Source organism: Neofelis nebulosa, chromosome 15, assembly GCF_028018385.1.
Source record: "Neofelis nebulosa isolate mNeoNeb1 chromosome 15, mNeoNeb1.pri, whole genome shotgun sequence".
In the NCBI taxonomy this organism is placed as follows: Eukaryota; Metazoa; Chordata; class Mammalia; order Carnivora; family Felidae; genus Neofelis; species Neofelis nebulosa.
The window spans coordinates 50,427,968-50,452,419 of NC_080796.1; the positions used below are offsets into that span (position 1 = coordinate 50,427,968).

Sequence of the window (24,452 nt, forward strand, 5' to 3'; positions counted from 1 at the left end):
ATAATATACTGTATATTAAAACATTGTACAAATAATAATTAATAAGCAATTATCCTCTTATTGTTAACCCTTAACCACCTTACTAACGTATTGCTTCTTTGAAGAGTTAGTCCGAGAGCCTGGGCCTGTTATAAAACGCTGATTTTTTAAAATGTTCTCACCAAAAAAAAAAAAAAAAAAAAAAAAAAGTAAATATGTGAAGTGATGAATGTATTAATTAACTCAATGGGGGGGGGGATCCTTTCACAACATATACATATATCAAATCATCATGTTCTATAAATATTTTACAAGTTTATTTGTCAATTTTACCTCCATAAAGCTGAAACAAACAAACAAACAAGGCTGATTACTGGGGTGAGTAATGCTCGGCATTTAGTATATGCTCTGTAAGATTGTCCCACGTCCTGTGGGGCAAGTGTCCTGGGTGGACAGCGGTTCCCAGCGGAGGCTTTGGAGTCAGACAGACCTAGGGGGAGCCGCACTGGGGCTCTGCTCTTCCATATCTGCCATCTCAGAAACGTTGCTTTGTCACAAACGTGTGTGTCTGTGTGCGTCTGCTAAGGCTGTGTCACGCTCTGCCCTCCAAACTCCGGTCACATGGAACTCTCTGTAGTTCTCCAAAGCTTCAGGCTCACTTCCCTGCTTAGCGTATTGCTCCCTCTGCGAGATGGCTCTTTCCCTTCCCACTTTCTGCTAACTCCTATTCCCCCTGACTTCCTCCAAGACTTCCCTGACCCTCAAGACTGGGTTAAGTGTCTTCCCCATCTGCCTGCTCCCGTAGCCACCCTCCATTTACCCCTATGGTCACTGTATTGACATTGCTTTGTCATTGGCCGACCCCCCCCCCCCCCCCCCGCCCTTTAAACAATGACTAGTATTTTGGGGGTTTAGTGTGCTAGGCACAGAGCTTGGTGCTTTATATATATTACCTCGCCGAAATCTCCTAGCAATTGTAGGAAATAGGTATTAGTACAGATGAGAAAACTGAGGCTCAGAGAGGATAAATAATTTGCTAACGTCACACAAGTGCAAGCAGAAGATCGAGGATCTGAACCAAGGCCTGTCCGGCTCCAAACACTTCGAAGGCCATTGTAAATTTCTAAGGGCTTACAGGGCGGAGCATAGTGAAGGCACGTAGTAAGTCCTCAACAAATCCTAGCTGTTATTAATTTGACGCAACCAGACCGTCAGCTCTGCAGGGAAGGAATCTTAACCCATAGACGCTTGTGCCCCTTAGCACGATACCCCACCCGAGGCCGACTCAGTGCGTGGAAGGCAAGGACACTGCACGGACTTCTGGAATAAGTCCCAGAGCACTGCTGATCGTTTTGCAATAAATGACTGATGTGTGCGTTTTAGCACACAGCTCTGTATGTAAGAGATGTTTCATTTCTTGTCATACTCTGGCCTCTTGCCACTTCTGGGCGAGGAGGGGGTGGGACTACTGAGGGGAGGCTAAACAGCTGGAGCTGCTTCAGGGTGAGACACACAGGAACCGCCAACCACCTAAATAAACGTCCTCTTTATTTTACCAAATATAATTTATCAGTTACGTTGACATTTGTCAATTCAGTTATAGTAACTATAAATAATCCTCTTAAGACACAGTTCTGTAACTCTTTAAGGATACAAGAGTAAACCAATGTTGCTCCTCTCAGCCAGGCCAAAATGACATGCAGTTTGTGCAATCAGGGGAAAAGAAACGAGTCTTCCGGGAAAGTCCGCTTCATTTTCTTTCCCTTTCATCCCACAGTCCTCCCTCTGCTCACACACTGAGGGCTTGGGGCACGCCTACCTTCCTGCTTTTTCAGCAAAGGAGGATGCTCCCGAGTCTCCAGGGCGGCCTGGCTGAACTCCAGGGACGAGGAAGGGGTGAGTGACTGGGGGCAGGGGTGACCGGGGAACACAGGGGCACAGCCTTGGGGGCAGAGGACTTGGTTTTGGTGCCTGTACAAGAAGAGTCTGTGTGCAAATGTGTCTGGAGGTGGAGGGCAGGATAAAAGAGGGCCTGAGGGAAGAGCAGAAACAAGGCTGGTGTTAATGAACTCTGCCAGACCCGGCCCCAGCTAGATAACCCCCCCCCCCCCCCCCCCACGGTTCCTTCCAGTTCTAAGACTCCAGAAAGTGGCCTGGGCGGAAATGGAGGGACAGAAAAGATAGTCTCCGGAGGTACAGGCTGAGTTCCTGGGATGAGACCTGGTGTTGGGAAGACACAGGGTTAGTGCCTAGCCTGCTGCTGGAGGCGGGCCCTTCCGGCTAGAGAGAGGAGGGTTTATGGGGGCGGGGGAGAGAGAGGCTAGAAGAAGCCTGCATCCAAACGCTTGGCTCTGCACACACGTGAGTGTGGACAGATTTCCGATCTGGTCAGCGTAATGGGCGGGGGCGGATGGGGAGGCTCCCGTGTTCCCCAGGTCTTGCACTAGGCAGAGCAGAGGAGCAGCAGCTGGTGACGCCCAGCCTACCAGGTCGGAATCGTCTTTTGGGTGGCTGGCAGGGGGAAGAAAAGGTGAGGAAGGCTGGTTTAGGGAAGTGACCTGCTGGCTGAGCAGTGGGGCTGGGGGCTCTAGCTGGGGTCAGCACTGCACGGAGGCGGGATCTAGAGGCAGCGCCTGGCCTGATGACACAGATGGAAACACTTCCAGCGAGGAAGCTTTCTCTGTCACCCTGGAAGGGGCACACGGCCTTTGTGTCGGGGAAGCAGGGGAGCTTAGAGCCGTTTCCCTGACCGCCGGCATGGTTCCTAACATGTGCTCGGCCCTCCATCAGTATAGCTCAGTGAATGCTTCAGACCAGGCCTGCACATGAGCTCCTCTTGGGGAGGCTGTGTATTTGTTGAATGAGTGAATGAATGAGCGAATGAATGGATGGATGATGAATGAGGGCAGAAGCCAAGAGAGAAGACCCTCCACAGCAGGACGGCATGAGTGATGTCAGGAAGGGACAGAGTCGAAGGTGACGATGTGAAATGCCCTTGGGAGAAACAGCGACAGTGAGCCACCCCGGCCGCCCTCCACCTCCCAGCCACCCTCCACATACTCATTCCCTGTCCCTAATCTTGGAACCCAACCTGGAAAGCTCTGGAAAAGGTGGTGTTGAGAGACAATTAGACACAAAGATTAAACAGAGATAAACAATCGGTCCTCTGGGCCCAGGGAGGATGTAGATCTTGGTAAACCTGTTGGTGGACACGGGTCAACAGGAAGACCAGGCCCCTACTCATTTCTTCCCGGATGTGACAATCAATTGGAAAAAGATCAAAGGGAGGGGTTGGTGGTGTTTATCAGACAGCTGGGTAAGGGGTGTGTGTACAATTTGAATAGTCAGTCTGCCTCACTCTTTTTGGGACCGAGAGAGAATAGGGTTAGGATTACACAGGGCCAGGAGCAGCTATCTCCTTCCTAGTGCTTTGAAGTTGGTCCGTTTATAGAAAAAAATATGTGTGTGTTTTGGAGGAACGGGGGTGGGGAGGGGGGAATGATATTTATCTCTCTGTTCAATCAAAATGAAAAAAAAAGAAGGAAAAGAAACCCAAAAAACCAGAACCCACTTACAAAGGGTTTCTCATTAGGGCCATGACCGAGTTTGCTAAAGCTAAACCAGATGCCCCCAGATCCCAGACAGAAACCCCTGCCCCAATCCACATCGCCTGGAGGCACCCACCAGGAAATTGCACTTGGTGATTGTCTCAAAAATCTACTTGTACTGCTCATCTCAGTCCATCTGTCCTGTCTGAATTCTTGCTATACAAACTTGGCTCAATGTATAAAAATTCCCATTGAAAATAATGAGAATTCAGTATCAAAGTGAAGTCCCTAGAAAGAGGTGGGAGTGTGGAGTGGGGCTGGGGGAAGGGGAACAAAAGAAAAAACTCAAACAGAAAGTGCAGGAGGGGTGGGGGAAAAGGTTGAGTGACCAGGCTAGTCCCCAACATCTGTGTCTCGGTCCCCAATGAGCCAGAGGACATGGAAGCTGAGTGCTAGGAGCCCAGTGCCAAGCAGGTCCCCCAGAGCTGTCAAGTACGGGATGGAGAAGTTGTCTGGGTCCAGGCCCCGGCCCCACATCCAGTGCACCATCCAGTCCGCGATGTACAGGAGAATCAGCACCTGGGGAGACAGAAGGGCCCGGCCTATAGCCATCCCCTCTCTCCAGGGGGAGCCAGAGGCCACGCGATGGAACACACCCATTGCCTCACAAGGCTCGGCTATCCACAGTGGGACAGCTCATCTTTCCACCCCTGCATTGTTTCCAGTCCCAAACGAGAGACTTCGTAATCTAAATCCTACTTATTGCAGAAATTCAGCGCTCTTGCCTCTAATTCTGGGTCATCCTATTCTCGGGTCCCTCCAGCGCCTGCCCTGTCGGCCTCTCTGGGAGCCTGGCAAGGGGCTGGGGACTGGAGCTGGCTTTCCATACAGGGGCTTCTCCACGGAGCCGAGCAGAGCAGAGCAGAGCAGAATAAGGACAGCATTTGAGGCTGCTGCCAGCACACTTGTACCGTTGTCTAAATAACAGTCGATTATCCCAAGCTAGCTTCCTCCTGCCCCTTTCGGTTCTGCTGCCGTGGGCTCCTGGAAAGCAGGTCTAACTTAACATTAGCCCTAGCAAAACAGAATTACGAGTCTGTCAGCTGGATGTAAACCAGAGCACATATCAATTCAAAACACATTTTGGATCATCTGCTGCTTTGATTTATCTGGGCCCTTACTTCCCTCCCACTTCTACAGATCAAGAATGATCTAGATTAGAACTTTGCTAGGGGGCCCCAGGACCAGTAGCGTCAACAACAGCTGGGAGCTGGTTACAGAGGCAGAATCTCAGGTCCCCCTCTTGATCTTCTAAATCGGAATCTGCATTTTAACAAGATTCACGTACACTTTTAAGTTGGCAAAGCGCTTGATGTAGAACACTAGAGGAGAGTGACGCAGGACCGTGTCTTCTATATCCTCAGCACCATTTGGGCTCCCTAAATGCCCGCATCTGCGTGCGAATGAAGAGGTTTCTACCCGTAAATCTCCAACACAGTCATTTGGGAGGTTTTGCTCTTAACCATATTTTGCAAAAACTGGTATGTAAATTCTGCCCTGAGGGGCTCAGTTGCAGGAACCGGAGGCTCTTGGGGGATCCTGAAGCCAGAACCGATACCTAATTTTAGGCAAACTTGGTTGTTCTCTCGAAGGCAGTCAGAGGTTACAGTTCAGCACCCTGCACGTTCCCCCTTGCCTTGCACACAGCAGCCTTGTACGTGCCTGCCCCTGGCCCTGGGTGAGGGCCGGCCCCCCCCCCCCCTTCCCGCCCCCTAACTTCGCACCCTTCCCAGCAGTTGCAGAAGAGTCCCAAATAAAGAGTGTGGCCAGGAGGACTTCAGGACAAGCTTCAGGAAGGGCACGGCAGCAGCTGACCCCTCATTCCAGCCTCCAGAGCCAGCTCTAGGACACATGGCTGAGAGGAGGGCGCAAAGTACGCAGGAAGAACCTTTACAGCGGACTAAGTGCCCAGCTCTGGTCCTCCACAGGCCTAGAGAAGAGAGCAGAGGTGAGGGTGCCTCCAGCTGGCCCCAAATGGGGAACAGAGCCAAGGTGTATCCTTCCTGATGGAGGCCGAGGGCTAACCTCCAGCCACAGACCCTTGGCGTACCCACCCCCGCTTTCCCAGCAAGGGCACTTAACCCAACTTGCAGGGGAACGTGCTGCCTAGGTAACTGCCGCGGGGCAAGAATGGATGGTTGATTCCCAGCCCAGCCCTTGGTAAGACGTCCCAACACACAGCCTTTTCAAGGTGTGGGGTGAGGGGCTGGAGGGATAAGAGGTTCCCAATGGCGGACTGGTTAAGTGAAATCATGTCCATCTATCTATACGATAGAAGACCGCAGCCATCAAAGAATCAGGGTGCTCTTCTCTTTATGTGTCGACGTGCACTGACCTCTAGGATAAACTGTCAGGTGAAAAAACAGGGTGTGGACAGTGTGCTACATGTGTGTACAAAAAAAGGCGGGGGGGAGGAAAAGAAGAAAAATTATGTTTGTATAAATACAGAAAAGGTTGAAGGATCTGCAAGAAACGGATGACACGGGTGGCCAGAAGGAAGGGACTGGGTGGCAGAGAGAGGGCAGAAAGGAAGAGCTCTCATTATGAACCTTTAAAATGTTTAAGCTTGGCACAGTGGCAGTATCGTAGCCAATGAGGTTTATCCGAGGCGCGATTAGTGCTAATTAAAATGTTTTGAACTATGGGGCTGTTATTACCGGTCGGAAGTCAGGTCTATAGAAATTAAAACTGTAACACTAGGGTGAGCGCGGCTCCAAAGGGATAGCGTAAGGCGGGGCCTGTGACGGAGGAACGGTTCTGTGGCGACGATACACAAATCTACGGCACGGAGACAGAACGGCATGGAAGTAAACACACGCGTGCACATGAGTGTATATAAAACTGATGCAGTCCGTGGACCGTTCCGACCCTCACTGCCTGGTCTCGTTACTGTGCTGAGTTACGTGAGATGTTACCGCTGCGGGAAACTGAGTGAACAGTACACGGGATCTCTTGGTACGTGTTTTTTGCAACTTCCCGTGAATATATAATTATTTCGAAATAAGAGGTTGCAAAAAAAAAGGAATATTACTAGCAGGGAGAGAATGTATTGTGTTCCAGGATGGCAAGGCTGGGCAGGATCCTAGTGTGGTGGTGCTGACATTTTTTTTTCCAAGCCGTGAAACCCTCCGTTCGAATGACATCTCCTGAGGAAGCCCAGCACGCAAAACAGCCAAGTGGAGCTCCGTGGCTAGGCCGGTGGGGGTGGCGCCCAGGCCCACCTGCTCGGCACCCTACAGCCACCACCTCGGGTCCATTCCTCTCAATTTACAAATGGATCACTGAGGCTCAGAGACGTAAAGCAAGTGGGCCAAAGTCACACAGCACGTTCGTGACTCTGCTGGAACTGCAGCCTGTTCTCTGAGCCCCTGAGCCCAGTGTTTCCTGGCCACCCGGTCCCAGAAGAAGTGGTGGCAGAGTGTGTGGCAGGCCCTCCCACGCCCCTGCCGTCCGTACCTGGAGCAGGGCAGCTGTCATGTAGAAGATGATGAAGATGAGCGTAAGAGTGGTGTGCCCGCCCTGCATACAGCTGATGGTGTAGAGGAACACCAGGTGTCCTGGAACCACAAGGAGGAAGAGGACCCGGGCCGAGCGAGAATTCACATCTGGGACCAGGGGAGAGAGGGGGTGAGGAGGTGAGGAGGAGGAGCCCTGGCCCCGGAAGGCCTTTCAGTCAGGGGACACCACACTACGCTCCAGGACAGCGGGGCTGTCTCTGCTCTCCACGCCGTGGTCCCCAGCCCCCGTGGCGTCCCAGGAAAGGACCGTCTTCCTGCCTGGGATCTGCTCTCCAGAGAGAAGGAGAAGCTGCGTATCTAGGCCCCAGCTGGTTCTCAAGGGAAGCTCACTGAGTGCCGCCCCCTCCAGAGCCGGATGGGACTGGGAGGCTGGGACTCTGCCATTACCAGGACTGAAGAAGGTGGTGCAAGGACTGGGGCAGCGGCGGGGGGCTTGCTCCGAGTTCTCCCCTGGCATCCCGTTCATGTGCAGAAAAGTGGAGATGCGGCTGGCCTGCACGGCCACCAGATTGCCCCCGACACCTGCAGAGAGACAGAAAGGGAGTGAGGAGTGGGGAGGGCAGGACACACTCACCAGTCCCACGGGGAAAAGGGATACACTGAGGAGGAAGACCAAGATGCCCCCATTTCCAGGGAGTCTTCCAGGCTCCTTCCGTCCTCCCCGCTATGGAGACGTGGCAGTCCCATGTGCCCCTCGGGTGGCCGAGAGCGCAGGAAGGGGTGCAGGCCGATCTGTAGACTCAGGGAACCTGAGCCCCTGCTGTCCCACCCACACGGCCGAGGCGACAAGGCCTTGCCTTGCCTCAGCCCCTCTCCTCAGCTCTGAGCAGACCCAGGCAGCCCCTGCCCCTGTGCTGGTTCCAGGAACTGGTTTCAGGTCTCAGGTTTGAGCTCTGGACTCTGGAATCTGGTACCTCTCCTAGGAACCGTGCTGGTTTATTGTTGCCCCTCCCACCGCTGACCTACTCCCTGCTCTTAGCCTTGCTTGGAGCTCCGAGAGGCTGACTTCTACAGACTACATCACCCAGGCTGCCCTGCTGGCTGCTTCTAATCGGGTTAGTTCAACAGGAGGCACCAGTACCCCAGTCAGAGACGAGGGGGTGGGGGGGAAGGAGAGAGGGGTCAGGTATGTCTTTCCTTATCCCAATCTGCTTTTAGGTAGAGGCTTACCCCTGCTGGGGGCAGAGGTGTGGTCCCTCTGGGCTCCTATAACACCGTTTCCTCCCCTTGACCCTTGAGGACTAGAGCTTCCTGTGGTTGCTAATCTGTGTGTCCTTCCCCTGCTCCCTGCTCTGTGAGCAGCCCCTTCATTAAAGTCTTGGAACTCTCTGAGCGGGATACTCTTGCCCGCCGGAATCCCGACGCAGAGACCCCCACACCCTCCTCTCCTGCCCCCCTCCGTTCCCCCGGCGCTGATGCCAAGACCTCACCATTAATCACAGGCGTGAAGACGGCCATCCCTGCAAAGTTGGGGTCCGAGACAGTCTTGTCCAAGATGAGACCTCCCACACTACACAGACGAAGGCAAAGTGACACAAAGATCACCGAAGGGTTGTGCTTTGGTCCTGGGGATGCCAGGCACAGGCCCATCTGGCCTCAGGGAGGAAGAGGAGGTGCTCCCAGGCTCCCCGGTCTCCCAGGTGTTGCCCCCTTTGCCAGAACCAGTTGCTGCTTATGATATTCAGAGCTGGCAGAGCGGCCCCAGGGCTAACTGGTGGCACCGGGTCAGGCAGCCGCCTCCTGTACCCGCCCCGCAGGATGGCTGCAGGAGCCAAGGGCGACCTGCCCGGGAGGGCCGCCTGGTTGTGCCTGCTCGGTGTTCGTTTCCCCTTGTGGAAACAGCGCGGGGCTCTTCCTCGGGAATCGCCTCTCTCAAACTCAGTCACTGTGGTTCGGGTGACACTGCTCCAACGACGGCCAGGCCCCCGGGCCCGGCCAATCACGGCATCGCTTTCCCGCAGCCAGAGTGATGGGCTCAGGCAGAGCCGTGTGACTGGCTGAGAGCCGGTGAAATTCTGTAGTGGGACTTTGTGGAACTGCGGAGAGGCTTCCTCCCACGGGAGTTAGTAAGAGTAAGGAAAGTCTGAACCTGGAGCTGCAGGCCATCACAGGGAGAAGCGGAGCCGAGAGGCGGACAGTAGCGGAGCCCTGATGCTATCGCTGATGCGCCTGAGCCCAGCCGGGCCTTTTTAGTTCCCTGAGCCAGTGCGTTCTGCTTCTCAGTGCAACCCATTTCAGATGGCTTCTGTCACATGCAACAGAAGGCCATGGAGCCGATGCACTCTTGAAGGCATTTCTAGGGTCAGCACCAGACCGCTCCCCTTTTCCCAGGGCTCCCCAAGGACTCTCTGGCAGGGTGGGAGGAGGGTGAGGGTGCATACGAGGGCCTGAGCCTACCTGCTGATGGCCATGGCAATGATGACGGGCTCCCAGCCTGAGTACAACACCTCCCTTGTGGCTGGGCTCCGTCGGGCGAGCACCACCCAGACAGGCAGCAGGGCCACGAAGAAGGCACACACCAGGGGGTAGATGTATTGCCAGTCATCTGAGAGAGGCAGAGATCAGAGGGAGGTGAGCACCGCAGCTCCCTGCTCAGGCCTCCCCCGGCTCGGCCTGCCAGTGTGCCGGCAGATCCACGGGAACGTCACCCTAGGTGCCTGTAAACACATGACCTCATTGATCCTCCCTGTAAGGCCAGGACAGAGGTGGGGCCAGCCTTTTCCATTCTGTCGATGAGGAACACCAAGCTGAGAGCTCCCCAGGCATGGGGCTCGTTAGGGGCAGAGACCAGATTCCAGCTTCCTTTGCTTTGATCCCCAGAAATCACTAATTCCCCTCCCCTTCTTCACTCTGCAAGCAGATTCCGGACTTCAGTTCCTTTCCCTCACCCCTTCCACCTTTACGCCTCCAAGGCAAGTAGGAATCCACCGGATCAGGCAAGAATAGATTTCTCAGACCCTTTTCCCCGTGCCCCTGCTGCCTGCATGCATTGGAGAGTACTTAGCCTCTGTCTCCGTGCTCGGGAGTTATTACAAAACTGTGTTCCAACCAGATAGTTAAGAACTTAGAGGAAATCCTTACACGCCGGTAAACCCACTGCCATCTCTCCCAAACCCCCCTACCCTGGTCACACCCTCAGTGGCCTCAGCCTCACCCAGCTCCAGGTAGAGTCCCCAGCTGATGCCTGAGAGCAGTGCCAAGGTGATGAGGTCACCCAGGCTGGCGGCAATGGGCGTGGCCACATTGTCTGGGTTGATTCCAATCTTTCGGGAGCCAATGATGACTCCAATCATGATCATACCTGGGGAGGAAGGGGATGGGCCGGGCGGGGCGAGAAGAGATAAAGGGGTATCAGCAAACAAAAGGAGAGATTGGAGGTGCCAGGCTGACACCCTGCCCTTCTCCTCCTTCCTTACCCAGTACCAGGGAGGCGATGAAGGCCGTGGCCACACTGCTGGCACACAGTAGGAAGGCGTGCGGGATGCTGAAGTGGCCGTCAGGGATCCAGCCAAAGACAACGGCTGCGATGGATGCCAGGAAGCCCACCACCGTGGCCTGCACCTGAGGAGGGAGTGGTAACTCAGAGAGTGGGGGGGAGGGGGTGGGGGCACCGAGAGATTCCTAGCACCGGTCACTGAGCACTTAGCCAGACCTCTTCTTGGCTCTCGGCAGCCCCAGGAGGCAGGCTGGGCTGGACTGTGCAGTCCTCCCGGGCTGGAATGAAGTCTTTATTTATTTAGTTTCACACCAGACACTAGTACTGGGCAGTGCACCCTGCAGGCGCCCGGGACGTGTTACTGGCTGGATGACTGTCCCTCTGGGGATTGGGGTGAGGCTCAGCAGAGCCTGAGCCTTCAGTCCACAGACAAGGCCTGGGACTCCAGGGGTAAGACTCCCAGTCTGGAAGCTGTGTAGCTTCACGTGGTCGATGGCACCCCAGCACTCCTGAGTCTGATCTGTGGGAACTCACACCCAGTGGACCCCTGCGGGTCGAGAACTGACATGGGGCCCGCTGGGACCCTCCCCATCTTGGCCGTTTTCCTGAGAAACTTGGTTACCTCCTAGAGCTGCTTCAGGAGACGCCAGCTCGGCAGGATGCTGGAGTGTCGCTCCCAAGCAGGCTGGGGCTGACCTCAGTCGTTCAGATTCCTGACTAAGGGAGAAGCTTAGCCCACCCTCTCTGGTCTCTGCTTTCTTACCTGGATGAGGGCCATGTTCCCCGTGATCATCCGCCAGAGCTCCTTGGGTGTGTCCATGTGCCCAATGTTGGCCTGGGAGAGGGAGGGCGAGGGGCTGGAGCTCCAGGCTGGAAAAGGCCTGCAGCTCCGTCTGTTAGGAACCTGCCTGGATTAGGAGGCAGTGCATGTGGCCTAAGACTCTGGGACCAGGGCGTAACCCCCAGGGAAAGTGAAGCAGCATCAAGGGGGCCAGGAGAGGGAAGGAGCTAAAGAGCCTGAGCTGCTGCAGCTGGGGGCGGGGGGCCGGAAGGGGGCTCCCAAGGCAGCCCCCTCTTCTCCTTCTCGCCTCCTCTCAGGACAGCCGCTGAGCAGAGGCAGAGTCCATCCCACCGGCTGCTCATCTGGGCGGCCCATTCCCGTGTGGGTCAGAATGACCCAATCCCTGGCTCTGAGGCCCGCTTGCCATCCTCGGGCAGGAAAGGTCAGCTGCCGGTACAGGACTGGGGCTGCAAGAGGGTCTGGGAAGAAGCGAGGTGGCGTGAGAGTAGGCCAGAAGTAAGGCAAGATGGGGTGGGCTTGACCGGCTGCCACTCTCTCTGCTGCCCTCTCCGGACTTGGAGCCGTGCGGGACATCCCTGCCAGCTGGCTGCCCAGCCTCCTGAGTTTTATTGCTTCCCACCTCCCACCCTGTGGCCCTGAATCTGGTTCCTTCTCTGAACCGTCATGGCTGATCTCTGGGGCTGTGGGGAGGGGGAGTGATAAGCAGCCCCCTCCCTGTCTATTCACTTGATGAAGAGTAAGTGGCAACGGGGGAAAGGGAATGGGATGCGAGGGGGGCTGGGAAGGCCTGGCTCTGCTCCTGCCCAGCTGTGGAGTAGGGCTGGAGATCAGAGGAGGCCCCCATCTGTGCAGGTCGAGGGACCAGCATGACGCTTGCCTGTCAAAGCTGCACAAACAGTCACGAGGCGGGTTGCAAAGCAGGGGGTGGGGCAAGAGTCCAGGGACAGCTGGGACATCCAGAAACCAAGCCTGGGAACCACTCTGGGCGGGGAGCCCCTGCCCAGAAGCAGGACGCCCAGGCTGGGATCTCCCTACCCCTTCCCGCCCCAGCCCCGCACTCCAGGCCTGGGCACTCGAGAGAGGCCTGTAGTGATCTCTCGGTCTGGCTCTGTGCCGCCCGGAGTCCTCTGTGTGTCCCGTGCCTCCCAGCCAGGACACTCACTGCAGTGGACAGCCTCGATGCCAGGGTCATTTCCAGGTTCCCCTTAAGCCCCAGCAGCGCAGGCACCAGGATGAAGACCTCTGTCACCTTCTGGAAGACTTCCCAGTGCTACAAGGTGAAAACAGAACCCAGGAATCTCAGTGCCCCAAACGGTTGGCATCAGGTCGAGCAGATAGTGTGGGATCAGGGGCTCGAGGAGGAAATGGAATCAGCAGGGCGTGAGCACACCAAGCGCCTTTTCTCCAAGAACCCTGGAACCCAACCAAGAGTGTGGTGCTGCAAACAACACGGCCCCCGCTTCCTGGCACCCAGAAATGGGGAGACGTGGAGGGTCGCTTCCAGTCAGGAACTCCGGCCTGGCTCCACTTCCTCTGCCTGCTCTCTGGAGCCGGGGGGAGAGGAGGTGAGGACCCACACAGCTGTCACCCCGGGCTGGTTTACACCCCAGAACTCCTTCGCAGGCCCCCCTCAAATAGCAGTCCCCAACCTCTTCGCCTTCAGCCCAGTTTCTCTGCGGCTGCAGCCTTGGGTGGTGTTGTCTCAGCTGTCGAGAGCCAGGCCCCACAGGGCTGGGGCTGAGGAGATTAGAGTTTGTTTGGTTTCTGTGTCCAAGGGCTTTGGGCCTCAGCCACAGCAAGTCTCCTTACGAGGCTCTGAATCAAGACCGGGGCCCCCAAATCTCTGCGTGCTGGTTTGCGGGAGGCTTTTTATGCCTCCTCTGCATTCCCGCACCTCACATCCCTTCCCCAGTCTCTCAGCTAGGCAAGGCAGGTGTGGCCCTGTAGGAAGAGCACTGGGCTAGGAGTCAGGAGACAGAGGTTCTAGTCCGGGGACTATCAGGCCTGGCTCTCCACCCAGTTTCTTCAGCTAACAGCTGTTAAAGTGCCGACGGTGTGCCAGGCTAAGTGCTCTACATATGTTTTCTCATCTCTTCCTATCAGCAATCCATTTCGGTGGGGGCTATTTTTGCCCCCGTTTTGTGAATGAGGAAAGAGAGGTCCAGGGGGCGCAATACTTGTTCGTGCTAAGAGGGGAAAGAGAAAGAGCCAGGATTGGCTATTTGAAAGCTACTTTAACTGCAAGCGAGACTGAAGATGTGCAAAAAAGGCTGGGATTGCGCCTCCCTCCCTGGTGCTGGCTGCCGCGTGGGCTCCAGTGTTTGTTCCTTCATTTGTTTAGGAATGGGTCACCACCTTTGGAGAGGGAGGAGGGGGTGGGCGGCCAGGCGAGCGTACGCAGGTTGATGAGGGAGCTGTGGGCAGGAAGCAGAGTGCTGTGTGTGTGCGAGGGCACTGGACTGAGAGCCTTGGGTCTCCCACAGAGACCACAGGGGTGGGCCTTATGCTCTCCCCCCTGGCGGCCTCCCACACGGACCAGGACAACGTGTACGGGGGCCTCAGACACATTACAAGGGCCTCAAGCTCCTGACTGTAAACTGTACAATTCAGGGGCCAACTCAGATGGTCTCTAAAGGCAATTCCAGCATTGACACTCCAGTTAAGAACGAGGACAGCTGTAAATCAAACCCCCAGGGAGATGTATCACCTACACCCATTAGATTGGCTACTCTGCAAAATCGCCAGAAAAAAACGAGTGTTGGTTGGCAAGGAAGTGGAGAGACTGGAGCCCTCGTGCGCCGTTGGTTGGGGTGTAAAATACCATAACCACTGTGGAAAATAGTATGGAGGGTCCCCCCCAAATTAAAAATAGAGCCACCCTAGGGGCACCCGGGGGGCTCGGTCGGTTACGTGTCCGACTTCGGCTCAGGTCGTGATCTCACGGTTTGTGAGTTCGAGCCCCATGTCCGGCTCCGTGCTGACAGCTCAGACCCTGCAGCCTACCTCGGATTCTGTGTCTCTCTCTCTCTGTCCTTCTCCCACTTGTGCTCTCTCTCTCTCAAAAAAAAAAAAAAAAACAAAAAACCAAAAAAACCCAAAACAACAAACAAACAAAAAACCTTAAAAAAATGTAGAGAATAATAAAACTACCCTATAATCCCGCAATCTCCCTGCTGGGTGTATATCCGAAAGAAGTGAAAGCAGAGTCTTGAAGAGATATTTGCTCACCCATGTTCACAGCACCATTATTCAAAACGGCCAAGAGGTACAAGCAGCCCTGGTGTCCACTGATGGACAGATACACACGAGGTGGTATATGCAGACAGGGGACCAGTGTTCACCCTTAAAAAGAGGACATTCTGGGGCTCCTGGGTGGCTGAGTCGGTTACGCATCCAGCTGTTGATTTTAGCGCATGGCATGATCTCATGGTTCAGTGAGTTCGAGCCCCCCATTGGGCTCTGCACTGACAGCACGGAGCCTGCTTGGGATTCTCTCTCTGCCCCTCCTCCCCTTGTTCTCTCTCTCTCTCTCTCTCTCTCTCTCTCTCTCTCTCTCAGAATAAATGAGCAGCCTTTAAAAACTAACTAAATGAATAAATTAAAAAAAAAAAAAAAAAGGAAAAGCATTCTGACACATGCTATATAACATGGATGAACCGGAAGGACATTATACAAAAGTGAAATAAGCCAGAGTCACAAAAAGACAAATACTCTACAATTTCACTTCTATAAGGCACCCAAAGTAGTCAAATTCATAGAAATAACAAGTAGAATGCTTGGTTGTCAGGGGCTGGAAGGGGATTTAGTGTTTAATGGTTATAGACGTTCAGTTTCTCGAGATGAAAAAGTTCTAGAGATCTGTTTCACAACAATGTGAATATACTTAACACTACTACATTATCCATTTAAAAATGGTTGAGATGATGAACTTTGTTGTGTGTTTTTTACCACAATAATAAATAATAACAATAATAATCATAAAAGATGAGCAAGGATTATCAGAGGGGGCTGGGGCCAGGGCCAGAGACTTGAGCCGCCTGGATACCTACCGGGAGGGCCTAGAAGGTAAGGATTTCTCTCTTCTCGTCAGAGTTCTTTTCGCGGGTGTGTGCGCATGTCGCTGGGGTGTATGCTCACCCGGGCTCCTGGTCTGGCCCCTCACAGCTGGAGGGCCTAGGACTCTCTTTAGGGGAGCCCCTCCCCAAGACTAAGGATGGGAGAGCAGCCCCCACCCCCTGCCTGCCCCCTCTCCCCCAGCGCCACTGGCCGAGCTTTGAGGTCCCCACAGGAGGAGAGAGCCAGCCCCTTGCAGACACTGGAGGACCGTGAACCCCGTCTCACTCCCGGGGTCCCCAGCGAGCCCCGGCCACCCCGGAGGAACTTGGGGACCGTTACTCTGGGACACGGCCAGGGCACACCACTGGGGTTCACCTCATCCTCTCTCCCTAAACTGGACCAACAGCTCCAGGGAGGGGAGGACTTCCCCTCCCCCTACGAGGGTGGCTGACTGGGGACTTCCGAAGCTTCTCTCAGGGCACAGCCTCGTATCCCCTCCTCACTGCAAACCATCCGCCCCTCCCAGAGCCTGGCTCTCCTGGTGGGCGCGGGTAACGTGCACGTGTGGGCCGAGTGAAAGGACCTGGAAAGAAATACTTTAAGTGTCTGCGTGTGATGTCGGCTCCGCTGTTTGTGAGGCGTATTGTTTGTCTTTGTGATTATTTAAGAAAAAAATGTAGGAAGCCGAGCTAAGCCCCTCTGGCTGCCATGATAAGCACTCCCAAAGCCCTCCACCTCCCAGCACACGCGTTAGAAGGACCTAGAAGGTACGGGGGTTTCAGTAGTGGCAAGATGAGAGACGGAGAGGCAAGGGGAACACGCAGTCACCATAACAGCCCCTGTGCCAAAGTTTTCCCAGCCCACACACAATTCGGCCTGGAATCTCGCACCGCCTGACCCTCGGCCCAGCAAAGCCCTGAACTGGCACTTGGGTCAGAGGAGCCAATGCCCACACACATAGTTGCTTCACCCACCGAGCCTGCTCAAAGAGGCAGCTCAGGCGGGGGCAGGAGGGAGCCTCTGAGACACACACACATGCACACACACTCTGTGTCTCTGGGAAGAGAGGCGGGTGATGTGGAACCAGCCTGGGAGGCAGGGCGGCCCTCAGGTTGAGCGGCTAGAATGTGGCAGGGGCAGACAGTGAGTGTCTCTCTTCCTTCCGTTGGCCTAATTCAGGCCCATCCTGTTCATCCTGGTGAGGAGTGCCTGCCCCTGAAGTCAATCAAACCTGTCAGCCAAGCCTTCACCCACGCCTTCCTGCTCTGCTGGGGACAGAAAAGGGCACGGTCCAGGAAGCACGGCCCCACTCGGTAGGGGAGGGCATCTACAGATCTCACTGCTTTTCAGAATGTAGCTCCTCTTCCCTTTCTCTGTCCTTGGCTGGGGCTGGGGGCTCATTGGTTCCTGATATCCGGGGGTGAGAAATGAGACTGCTCCCCCCACACTCCAAAATAATCCCGATCCAAAGCGATCACCCTAAATTTCATACCTCAGTGGTCCTGCCGGGACCTCTTCCCCGTCCTTCCAACTTGCCTCTCCCGTCCCTTACCTCCTCTGGCTTCATATACTGACTTCCGTCCGCTTTCGAGCATTCTGCCCTGTGCTCTCTCCCCCTCCAGGAGGGTAGCGGCAGGGCGGAGAGTCACAGCCGGGAACAGGTGGAATCAAGACATTAAGAAGACCAAAATCCTGGGGTGCCTGGGTGGCTCAGTCAGTTAAGCGTCCGACTTTGGCTCACGTCATGATCTCGCGATTCGTGAGTTCAAGCCCCGTGTCGGGCTCTGTGCTGAAAGCTCAGAGCCTGGAACCTGTTTCAGACTCTGAGTCTCCCTCTCTCTTCCTGCCCCTCCCCTGCTCATGCTCTGTCTCTCTCTCTCTCTCAAAGATAAATAAACATTAAAAAAAAAAAAAAAAGAAGACTAAAATCCCTAGAGATAAGCTCTGACCAGGCTGTGGGAGGACCCCGGAAGCTGGGCTGGAGTTGAGGACTAAGTCAGAGTCACCTGCCTGAGGCTTTCCCCCTCTGCAGGCATCCCAGGTGCCCCAGCAGGCGAGCCCCAGGCCAGCCTGGGTATCCGGGGCTGTACAAAGGGCGAGAAAGAGAGTGGTCAACGGAGATGGGATCTGAGCATCCTGCCCGGGAGCGCTGGTGGCCCTGGGAGCAGGCCAGGCTGGCAGGAACGCTTCTTTCCCTCCACTTCCCCAAGCCCACATTCGCCATCCGCCTTCATCTCCGTGGACTCTTCCACATGAGCAGCTGGAGGAGGAGGTGTTTGGGGGAGGGGGTTGTCGCCTTTCCTTGGGATTCTCAGTACGTGAGTAGGGAGCTAAAATAAGGACCTAGGGGTCTCACCTGTCTTAACACAGCTGGGAATTCCAGGGAAGGTTGGTACACAGCACCTCCTGCCACCCCCATCCCTCAAAAGGCTGACGGAAGAGGGGAGTGAGATGCCCTGCAAAGGCCTAGGAGCCGACTGGGGGGCGGGGCACAGAGCACCATCGGGCAGATCCCTATCCAACCACATTCAACCAACCGCCTCCACTCCCACAATGGGCCCAACCCTGCTTTCCTTCCTTAATGTCACAGGAACTTTCAGCCTCGGTCTGGACGCTGGAGCAGATGGCAGTCCATTTTGTATACCAGTCCCTTATCTCACTGCAGGGGCTGGCTGTGCACATTGGACGGGAGGGCAGATAAGAGGCAACAGAAAGGAGCCTCCTAGGAAGAGACTAAGTCTTCTGCAGTCGTGTGGAAAGATGGGGGGCCCTGGACCAAGGAGCCATCAGCACCGGACTTTGGTTCATTTGCTCTGAGATGCTGGGGACGCTCTATAGCCAACCCCTCCAGATGGCCCTAGTCTTTTAGGCACTCCCAAATTCTGTCCCACTGAAGGCCATCTTAGCTTGTGAAGGGGGAATACAAGTGTGAATCCCTAGAAATCGTCCTGCTTTTCCTGAATCTGAGATTGTCAGTCACCCCTCTCCCCCTGCCCCCTGCTCTCCTGGATGTGGAATAAGAAACTCCCTGTGGTCCCGTGTCCTGGTCTTTCTGTACCCTCCTCCTGCCCTGATATCACTGTAGCCATCTGCAAGGCCTGCTCCAACCCAGCTGTGACAGGAAGGCTGGGGGAGGGGGACAAGGACAAACCAGCCATTGTCATCTATACCAAATGGATCCTAGCTCTGGGGTGAGAGCCTAAGTGCCACACTGAGGGCAATTGCTGGCCCTCTGTGGGTACGCTGGGCAGGCTCCAAAAGTCCCTACCGCTGTCTCAGGCTCATGGGTGTGGGGTGGGGGTGGGGCAAGATGTGAGAAGCCTTTTCCATCTCTAGAGTTCTGAGTGTGTGGGACTGGGGTGGGGGTGGGGGACCGCTAAGAACCTTTGTTCTTGTTCACTTTATAACTCCAGTTGTTCAGGATTCTGATCCACTCTGTCCTTTGAGGGAAGACGTGGAGAGCAGATTCCTCCCTGAGTCTTTAACCAACTGGCAAATCACGGGCATGGTGAAGGCTGCGGGGCTTAACGGCCCAGGAGGCTCTGAGTCAGGATGACCAGGGACAAGTTCCCTAATCCCTCTCAGCCATAGGTTCCCTATCTACAAAATGGAGATAATCATGGTGCCTACCTCACAGGCCTACAGGCCTACAGGCCATTACCACTGCTGTCATTATTATGCAGAAAATAAAACAGCTGGACCCTGGTTGTATACCCCTTTGTAAGCACCAAACCAGAACCCCAAAACTCTTAAGAATGAGAACCAAGGCCACAGGAAAGGGACGGAAGAGGTGTGGACATTGCTACCCCAGGCTCATTTCTCCTCCGGCTCCTGCCCCAACTCCCTGCCCGAGGAGGAGAAGCAGCCACTGGGGGAGGAATCCGAAGCCTGCCTTCCCAGCTCCAGACTGGCTTCCCAACCTCCACGAGGAACAACCCTGAGGACGACAAGTCAGGGCAGAGGGAAGGTCCTGTCCAGATGACAGGCCAGGCCGAGGCACTCTGGCATGACATTAACACCGTCCTCATCAGCAACAGGAAGTGCAGGGTTCTTCTCGTAAGGGCTCAAGTCAAAGTGGTCCAGGGGGACGCTGTCGACAGAGCCACTTAGAAACCACCACCCTCAGTTCCCTGGGACACTGGCAAAGTGACACCCGTCCACCAGCAGGACTCTCTGCATCACCACATGCATTGTGTGTAGGGCTGGCCTGGCCCAGGGAGGGGATGTTGAGCTCCACGTCCTCATGGACATGGGGGATTTCATGGTTAGGGACAAACTGGTGGTGGTGGTGGTGGGGTGGGGGGGAACGTGTGGATCCCCAGGGCAAAGGCCAGATTTTCCCTGGTCTTTGTATTTCTCTAAGTACCTAGGACAGAGCTCAGCACTCAGCAGGAATTTGATACCTGCTAATGATTAACTTTGATAAACCCAGCACCTTGGGGCAGGGGAACTCTGTGTGCCTTACTACACTTCAAAAACTTTTACCTGGAAACAAGACTTGAATTCTCTCTTGGACCTGAAGGTTCTGGGTGAGTCCTAACCTGCTACACAGGATACCCCTGGCTCTCAGCTTCCAGGGCCTGCCAGTTGCTATTCTCACCTCTACCCAGTAGCCTCACGAGAAGCCTTTTTTGCTCAGGGCAGATTCATGAACGGCAGGTAAGAAACAAAGAGGAGAGATGGTTCTGCCCGGGCCTGGTTACCTTTTGTCCCCATTTACATCACAGAATTGGCACTTCTAGGTCTTACCCCCAGCCCCCTCACCTTCCCCCCCCAAATCATGCATCAGATCGCATGTGCTTACCCCTGTTCTCCAAGGAGATCGTACCAAGGTTACAGGCAGATAAGCAACACAAAATGCCTTTAAGAACCTTCCCACTTAATTTGAGACCCTCTTGGCAGCTGAACAAATTCCTGCCCAGCAGGGGGAAGGAGGGGAGCCTTGAAACTGAGCTTTCTACTGTGGGTATCCTTGAAACCCCAAGTGAAGGAAAAAGACAGCACAAAGAGGAGTCCCATCTAAGTGTCTCCTACTGAGCTGGGCTCAGGAGGAACGCCCAGGAGGCATGGCAGGCAACAACCTTGTTCCATCTCCCCTCGTCCAAGCCTGAGCTCTGGAACAAATTCTGCTTCTGTTAAGCAATGCTGCCCTGAACACCTCCTCAGGGCTACTGGGCTTCCTCGAGGCTTCTGTAGAAAGTAACTAGACCAAGAAGAAACTGAGGATGTGATCCAAAGGGAAACAGTATTCTAGGAAGCAGCAGCTGCTTCTGACAGGGAGGTGGAGAGAAAACTCCAAGAGTCAGTTTCCCAGGAGGAAAAGGTGGCCCTGGGTTCATGGTCAAGAGCTGCCCTACCCAGGTCCTACCTGCACGATGTCCAGCACCATGCCAGCAGCCACAGTCCCAAAGCCTGCCAGGAGGAAGGGAAACAGCACTTGCAGCCCGATGGAAAAGGAGGTCTCCTTGAGAGGGGAGGGTGGTGCGGGGCCACGGTCCGTGCTGACGTCGTCGCTTTCATTGCTCTGGCTCCCGTTCTCCAGAAGGGCGTCCTCCTCCCGAACCCCCTTGGCGTTGGCCCGGGACTCAATCACCACCACCTCCACCCCAGCCCCATCAGGCCCCAGGAACTCTGAGGTCCCAGCCAAGGGCTCTCGCCCGGGGCCATCGGAAGAGCAAGGTGAGGGAGTAGGGCCAGTCCCGTTCAGCTGGTGGGCGTCCTTCGGCTCTGGCTTAGAGGACATGACGGGAAGGGAGGAGGGGAAGGGAGAACTTCTTCTCTCTCGCTCTTTTTGTTTGCTTTCTCTCTCCCTTTCTAAGTTGGGAAAGAACTTAGTCTTGGGGTGAACCCAGGCTTGGGTGCCGCGGGACCTCTTCCCGCGGCTCTCTGCTCCTACCGGGCGCTGCAAAAACTGCTCCACCGACAGGCAGCCCCATCAAGCACTGAAGCGGCGAGCTGGAAGGAAACAAGAAACTCCTCACCAGGCTCTGCAGCCAGCCGCTAGGGGTGCAGGTGCCTGACTCCGGCCGGCCAGCGCTGTGCTCGGGGGCAACTTATCTAGCCCCTTATCTTCTTTGGTTCTGAGCGGCAGGTTCCTCAGGGCAGGGGGCATCCAGAGTAGAAGAGCCCAGCCAAGTCTGGGGCGGCCTCTTAGGTGGCCCTTCTGTCATGAAAAGTAGCTTGAGTTCAAATCCTTGAGAAGGCAGCCGCGGCTGCGGCTCCCTCAGCTTCCCACAGCTCCTAGGGCTCTGTGGTCCCAGGGCAGTGTCTGCCGCCCTTCCCCTCTCCTCCAGAGATTTCCTTCCTTCCTGGGAAGACCTCGTCCCGCGTTGAATCCCTGGTCCTTAAAGTCACGAGAATCTGTGCGGAACACCTGATGTGGAAAGGAAGGAGACAAGAAAAAGAGAATGTTATGATATGGCAAAGGAGAGCTCATACTGGGACAGTTTTCCCACAAAGGCAGGCACTGAGTTTTCACTAAAACTACCCGTTCCCGCACTGTGGCATCTGGAGGGCCAGCAGGCACTGACCCTGCCATTGTCCCAACTGGCAGCCCACCGTCCCCCAGGGGTCACCGCAGTGGTCAACAGCAGTGAGATGTGGCCAGCCTGGGAGTGGGAAGATGTGGTTCAGGAGACCTTGGCATTGTCTTCTTGGCAACCAGGGGTGGACAGGGATGTCCTGGGGGAGATCCCTTCTTGAATGCTTATTAAGAACCCGGGATTATTTAAGTGTGGTCTCCCAGTGGGGTCAGTCACAAATTTAGTCACAAGCTCCCGGCCACACAGCAGAGGCACTGCACTGCAAAAGTGATTGTTTACAGTCACGAGACAGCTGTGCAAGGCAAATAAACAAGGAGAATCTGGTCACTAAATGAAAGTCTCCAGACCCCCAAACAGCCATAGCCCCTGAGGGAGAAAAAACAAAACAAAACAAAACAACCAAACCTAGGAGGACTCCCTGGGCAATGGGGCAAGGCTGCCAGACCAAGGCCAAGAGCCAGAGGCCTACCCACTCCTGCCCTTGAGAGTCAGCAGTGTTACAAAAAGCTCAGACGCTGACTGGGATCCAGGCTTCTGTCTCTACTTCTCTCCTCCTGTTCTTGGCCTTGTGGGTTTGTCAGATAGGACAAGAGAGTTATCTCAGTTTGAAGGGGGAGAGCGCAAAACTATTGGTTATTATGCACACATTTCAGTTCCCTAGGTTCGTCCTGTTCCCCAGGGTTACTAAGAGTTGGATATAGTGGAATTCTTAAAAAACAAAGAGACAAAAGCAGCAAAACTAAAAAAAAAAAAAAAAAAAGTAAAACAAAGCAGAGCAAAATATAAAGGAGCAGCAGAAGCCAAAATGCACTTGTTCCCAAATGCATGTGTCTAGGTGTAACGGTCCCACTTTTCCTGTTTACGACCCCCCCAGGCCCTGATCCCACCCTAGCCCATTTCACCAAAATAGTTCTTACAGGCAAAAAATAAATTTAAAGAGAATTTCCCTAGGTAGGATGAACAAGTACTTAAGTATTCCAAACACAATTAGTCAACTCCAGTTTGGGAAAGGGTGATTCAAACTCCGGTAACTGACCCATGGGAATTGTTTTCTCTTTCTATGGACTCAAGTCACACATCCAGATTCCCTTTTCAGACCTCTTTAAACACAGTCCTGTGGTCCTTGACCCTCACTAGAAATCCAGAACGAGACCTCCGAGCAGGAGAGTCCACTGCTCCTATCCCAGCAGCGCCTGCTAGAACCTGACCCTCCCTCCTCCTCCTGTCTTCCTGGCAGGCCACCTAAACTGAAAGGGGGCTCTCAGGAAGAGAAGCCAGTCCCTCACCACACTCCTTCCAGTAAAGAGACTTCAGACGGGCCTAAGGCCCTGGGATGAAGGAAGCAAAAGTAAACCAGGATGCCCTGAGGAGGGGACAAAAAAAGACCCGTTTTAGTATCTCCAAACCCTGGGCGGGGGAGAAGTAACTGGGTGGCCTACCCCGCCTCTCCCGCATTCAGACTCAGCAAATGCGCTGCTCGCCAGGGCTCCCGCCCTCCGCCACCCACCGCCCCAGACCCAACAGGACTGACCTGCCTCTCGCTTGGGAGGAAGGGGGGCGCCTGGCGAGTGGCAGCAGGGACCCGTGGTCTCGGGGGGTGCAGGGTTCCCCCTCTTCTCATCACTCCTCCTCGGCAGTCCTCCTCGGCCCCAGGCGTGCGCGCCCCCCACCCCCCCGCACCCCCGGCCAAGGCGAGCGTCCAGCCGCGACACCCGGCTCGCTACATTTCGCCTCTGCGTTACAGCGAGGCCGCCGCTCCGCTTCCCCGAGGGGTAGGTGGCCGGGGAGGGCAGGATATACCGCCTCGGGCCCGGGCGGGGGGGACCCGGACGGGGGACCGTGGGGCTGAACTCACTCGCCCCCAATCGCTTCTTGCCCGCGGACCTGGGCCCGACTGGTTGGCTGCTAGTGGCAAACGTGATCTGGGGCAGACTGGGTGGCACCCCCCCCTCCATCAAAAATAGGTTCAGGATGGACAACTGCGGCAGCCAATCGGAGGCAGGGGAGGGGGCGGGCTCAGCCTCGGCCCAGCCCCTTTCCTTCGCTTTGTGCCGGGGAGGCGGGGCGCGGGGGAAACGCAGTGCGAGGAGTGACGGCGGCTGCGGGCCGGCGGCGTGTGCCGAGAGCTCGCGGGTCCCCTCGCCCGGCGGCCGGCGACCCGAGGTTTCCGTTGCCCGGCGCTCGCCGCTCGGGGCCGCCTCCCCCGAGCCGGCCCCGCCCTGCCGCGAGCCCCCCCCCACCCCCCGCCGCCGCCGCCGCCGCCGCCTCGCCCTTTAAAGGCTTGTGCGCCTGTGCGCGTTTCCTCGCGCATCTTGAGTGTTTCCTCCAGCCCGTGGCCTTCGTAGCGTCGGTGTGGAGCCAGCCAGCTCTGACCCCGCGGGCTCAAGCAACCATCCCCGCGCTCCTTCCCGTGCTCGGCACCGGGAGAGAACCGTCCCCACCTCGTTCTTGGACACAGCCCCTCTGCTGCAGGCTCGGCCCCTCGCGCTGCCTCCAGATCCCGCGTTCCTC

General features: G+C 55.5%; 1 protein-coding gene and 1 pseudogene across 1 annotated transcript; one reads left to right on the forward strand and one right to left on the reverse strand.

The window, feature by feature from the left end:
• Positions 1-1,510: 1,510 nt before the first annotated feature.
• Positions 1,511-23,875, reverse strand: SLC41A1 (solute carrier family 41 member 1). Its single transcript, XM_058700004.1, has 11 exons — positions 23,473-23,875; positions 20,768-21,772; positions 12,506-12,613; positions 11,305-11,376; positions 10,522-10,666; positions 10,260-10,406; positions 9,503-9,650; positions 8,536-8,615; positions 7,493-7,627; positions 7,044-7,192; positions 1,511-4,106 (listed from the first exon to the last, which is right to left on the reverse strand). The coding sequence occupies exons 2-11, from the start codon at positions 21,140-21,142 to the stop codon at positions 3,921-3,923; spliced, it is 1,545 nt and encodes a 514-aa protein (XP_058555987.1). The 5' UTR covers positions 21,143-21,772; positions 23,473-23,875; the 3' UTR covers positions 1,511-3,920.
• On the forward strand, positions 6,151-6,230 carry LOC131496693 (U4 spliceosomal RNA; annotated as a pseudogene).
• Positions 23,876-24,452: the final 577 nt, after the last annotated feature.